Source organism: Histoplasma capsulatum, genomic scaffold (genome assembly GCF_000149585.1).
Source record: "Histoplasma capsulatum NAm1 scaffold_3 genomic scaffold, whole genome shotgun sequence".
Classification (NCBI taxonomy): Eukaryota; Fungi; Ascomycota; class Eurotiomycetes; order Onygenales; family Ajellomycetaceae; genus Histoplasma; species Histoplasma mississippiense.
In genome coordinates this window covers 1,522,784-1,525,839 of record NW_001813980.1, presented here as the reverse complement: position 1 = coordinate 1,525,839, position 3,056 = coordinate 1,522,784, and the positions used below count along the sequence as shown (strand labels likewise).

Here is a 3,056-nt window from a genome sequence, read left to right as displayed (position 1 = left end):
GTAATTTGCATTGCATATTCTCAGAACGGATGTACATTGTTCTGATTCCTCTGGCTTTAGAGAGGGTGAGAAGGAACATGCCTCTAATAAGTAGTTATGATCTCTAGCGGTTATGTAAAAGTAGTATCTCGGCGTTGCGCATTCTTGGAGATTGGAAATGACTTTTCGAAAGAAAAACGGGGCTGTATAGTACCTTGCAAATGGCCTATCCAGGCTCAACTGGGATGCCCATCGAGAGCAGGAAGTCCGCATCTGCTCAGCGGACAATAGCACTCACAAAGTGTGAGATTCAAGGGTTGGGGAATCGAATGAATGAGAGCTGTCTCTACTAGTAATGAAGATGGGTTCTCTGAATGCCGCGGATTGTTTGCAGTGGTGAAGCTTCCCGATACGGTTAGATCTGGCAGATGGAGTTTGTCGTTCAACTTCACCTATAAACTCTGCAGCATACATCGTGTAGACGATAGACGTGGAAGAGCACTGAGAGGGCATAATTTATCCATTCCTTCCATTTTCTTAACAATAATATAAGTACTTCAATCTCCACGAAAAACTTGAAGGTTTGTGCTCCCATTGACGCCTGGTCATGTGACCTCCAACAAAATCCGTTCTGAAGCTCCTCAAAGATCAATGCATACTAGCAGTATATTTAAATCATTCTACAGAGAGCCCTTCCGATTGCAAATCCCAATTCCAATCTCTGCTTTCTCACATAACCCATATCAAACCGCTCCAGCTGGACATTCCCTTATCTCACGACCCGATATCCTCACACCCAGTCAAGATGTCGTTCCTATTTGGAGGCCAACCGAAATTATCTTCGGAGGAGAAAATCAGCAGGGCAGAGCTAGAGGTAGAGATGGTCACAGATATGATGACCCGGTAAGTTACATATTCTTAGCAAAATGCACCCTATAAAAACAACAAAACAACCTGCCGGCCTGCCCCGGCGAGCGGAAGCTCCTTTTTTTGGTCTCTGTCCCTGTCCATTGCAACCTCCACTTACATAAAAAGAAATCCCACCAAAATGGAAAAAAAAATAGAAGGCAATCTGCTAACACATGTATTTCCCCCCCCCCCCCCGTTCCATTACACCAGCCTCTCAAGCGCCTGTATGAAAAAGTGCATTCCACCCGACTACCGCGAAGGAGACCTGAACAAGGGCGAATCCGTCTGCCTCGACCGCTGCGTCGCCAAGTTCTTGGAAGTCAACATGAAGGTCTCAGAGAAAATGCAGCAGATGCAAGGACAGGCTATGGCTGGCCAGCAGGGTGGCAGTGGATTCCGGGTGTAAGAAAGGACTCAAATAGTCTGGTATGGGAGAGCGCGCGGTCGGGGTACAGAGGGGATGGGGTCCAGGTCCCGGTCCCGTTCCACGTTACCGGGACGGGATAGGAATGACATACATGCAGGGATGATGACAGCGGATTCATTCGGATGGGGACCTCCTGTCCCCTCATATTCTCTTCGTTTACCATCCTTATTTGACTCCCACTCTTTGACGCATCAGTTTATAAAATTGCGGGTTTTCATGTCATGGAGGAGACAAGGTTTTCCTTGGTTTAAGGAGCTGGTTAGATAGGAGGAAACGGAATCAATTACGAGTTAAGCGTGGGGAAGGATGCAATTGTCCTCTATGGGCTCATCTTTTCGTTTTTCTTATGTTCTACGTTCCAGCGTCAATGCGGCAGGCCGTTAAGCCGGCTACGGAGATGGAAAGAGTTTTGCTTCACTTGTTTTACGTTGCACTGTGTCTCATCTGATCATTCATGTTTGTGAACCTATAGGGCTGGCGGATTTTCTCTTTGTATTTTAATTGGGACATACATTAATATATTGTGACCTCTTTTTTCTTCAATAGAATACTATAAAACTTATTTTTCACAACCCTATGTTTGTAGGCGGGCAGACAGATGTGGTACGGTACTTTTCTGTTTGATGAGACATGTTCTTTGATTTCCTATGCTTGTTTCTAGCTAAAAGAAGAAAAAAACGCCTTGCTATGTAGGAATTAAATATATGTAGAGTACATGTGTATGGGCATGATACAATCAAACATGGAATAACCCGCTCCAGCGATATGCATATGGAGTACTTTATCAAAAGAAGTGAAGAGGGAAAAGGGGGAAATTAGAATATGTACGTACCTCCCAAAGCCAAGGGACAAGAAACATCGAATAGAAAAAATTCCAACCGACTTGAATCGATTATTATCAAGCGACCCATTCAGCGTCCAAGGAGCCCACTACCCCAACTAAACCATGACTCCTTCGCCTTCTGCGTTTCATCCTTGACTAGGTCCCGAACCCTATTTTCGATCCCAACGATATGCCGCTCGTAATCATTCAGTCCCACCTCCACCTCTTCAATCCTTAACTGCAACGCATTAAGCTCGTAGTCAAGCTTCGCACCCAGCAGCTCGACTTTCTTAGAGCTCTCCATGAGAGCCGAGCCTTCAACCGCAACCAGATCAGTGGTATGTACTTGCAACGCGCGAAAGTCCTCGATCTTCTCATGGTAGACAGTGTTAAGCTCGTCAAGCCGTGCCTGGGCACGTATATCTATGAACTCAACCGCGGAAACCTGTTTCTCAACCCAGGGCGCTATCGCCGAGCGTAAAGCCTGAATCTTACAGCCATAGTATTGCACGTCTGATGCGAAGATGTCCTCCCACAACATCGCATCTGCGGGGGCCATTTTTTTTGTGTCTGGTCTTGCTGCCCAATCTGTGATATTTTCCCAGCAAAGGATCGTATCTTCTACAGCGCTGAAAGACAGGTGGCGAGGCCAACGGCAATTACGTTGATCCTCCAAGGATTCGGTAGGAAGTATACAATGGCTTCGTGGCCGTCGAAGGGGTATGTTGGAGGGTAGGGTGGCTCCTTTTGCCTCTGGTAATGCATCAACGTTTTCGAGCGCAGTTTTTTCTTCTCCTGCGGATACCTCAGCTTCCTCGCTGGGTTCTGATTCACTAGTAGTTGAGTGCTCGTCATTAGATAAAGGTCCCCCATCTGCTTTAGGGAAGATAGAATTCTGAGCGGGGTGGTTTTTCATTC

At 46.4% G+C, this 3,056-nt stretch overlaps 3 protein-coding genes across 3 annotated transcripts in view; 1 reads left to right on the top strand and 2 right to left on the bottom strand.

Annotated features, from left to right (window-relative positions):
• Nucleotides 1-492, bottom strand: part of HCAG_03590 (conserved hypothetical protein) — a gene marked incomplete at both ends in the record, with an annotated part of 2,640 nt that extends 2,148 nt beyond the window's left edge. The window contains one exon of the mRNA XM_001541442.1: nucleotides 278-492. Within this exon, the coding sequence (XP_001541492.1) occupies nucleotides 278-492 (215 nt within the window). The remainder of the gene's footprint in view (nucleotides 1-277) is intronic.
• Nucleotides 493-784: 292 nt separating this feature from the next.
• Nucleotides 785-1,294, top strand: HCAG_03589 (mitochondrial import inner membrane translocase subunit; the record flags this gene model as incomplete). The annotated part of the gene is made up of 2 exons (XM_001541441.1): nucleotides 785-882; nucleotides 1,099-1,294. 2 exons carry the CDS (start codon nucleotides 785-787, stop codon nucleotides 1,292-1,294), a joined length of 294 nt encoding a protein of 97 aa, XP_001541491.1.
• Nucleotides 1,295-2,226: 932 nt separating this feature from the next.
• The window catches only part of HCAG_03588 (conserved hypothetical protein), a gene marked incomplete at both ends in the record, with an annotated part of 3,075 nt that continues 2,245 nt past the window's right edge, over nucleotides 2,227-3,056 (bottom strand). Inside the window, one exon of the mRNA XM_001541440.1 lies at nucleotides 2,227-3,014. Coding sequence (XP_001541490.1) covers nucleotides 2,227-3,014 — 788 coding nt within the window. The remainder of the gene's footprint in view (nucleotides 3,015-3,056) is intronic.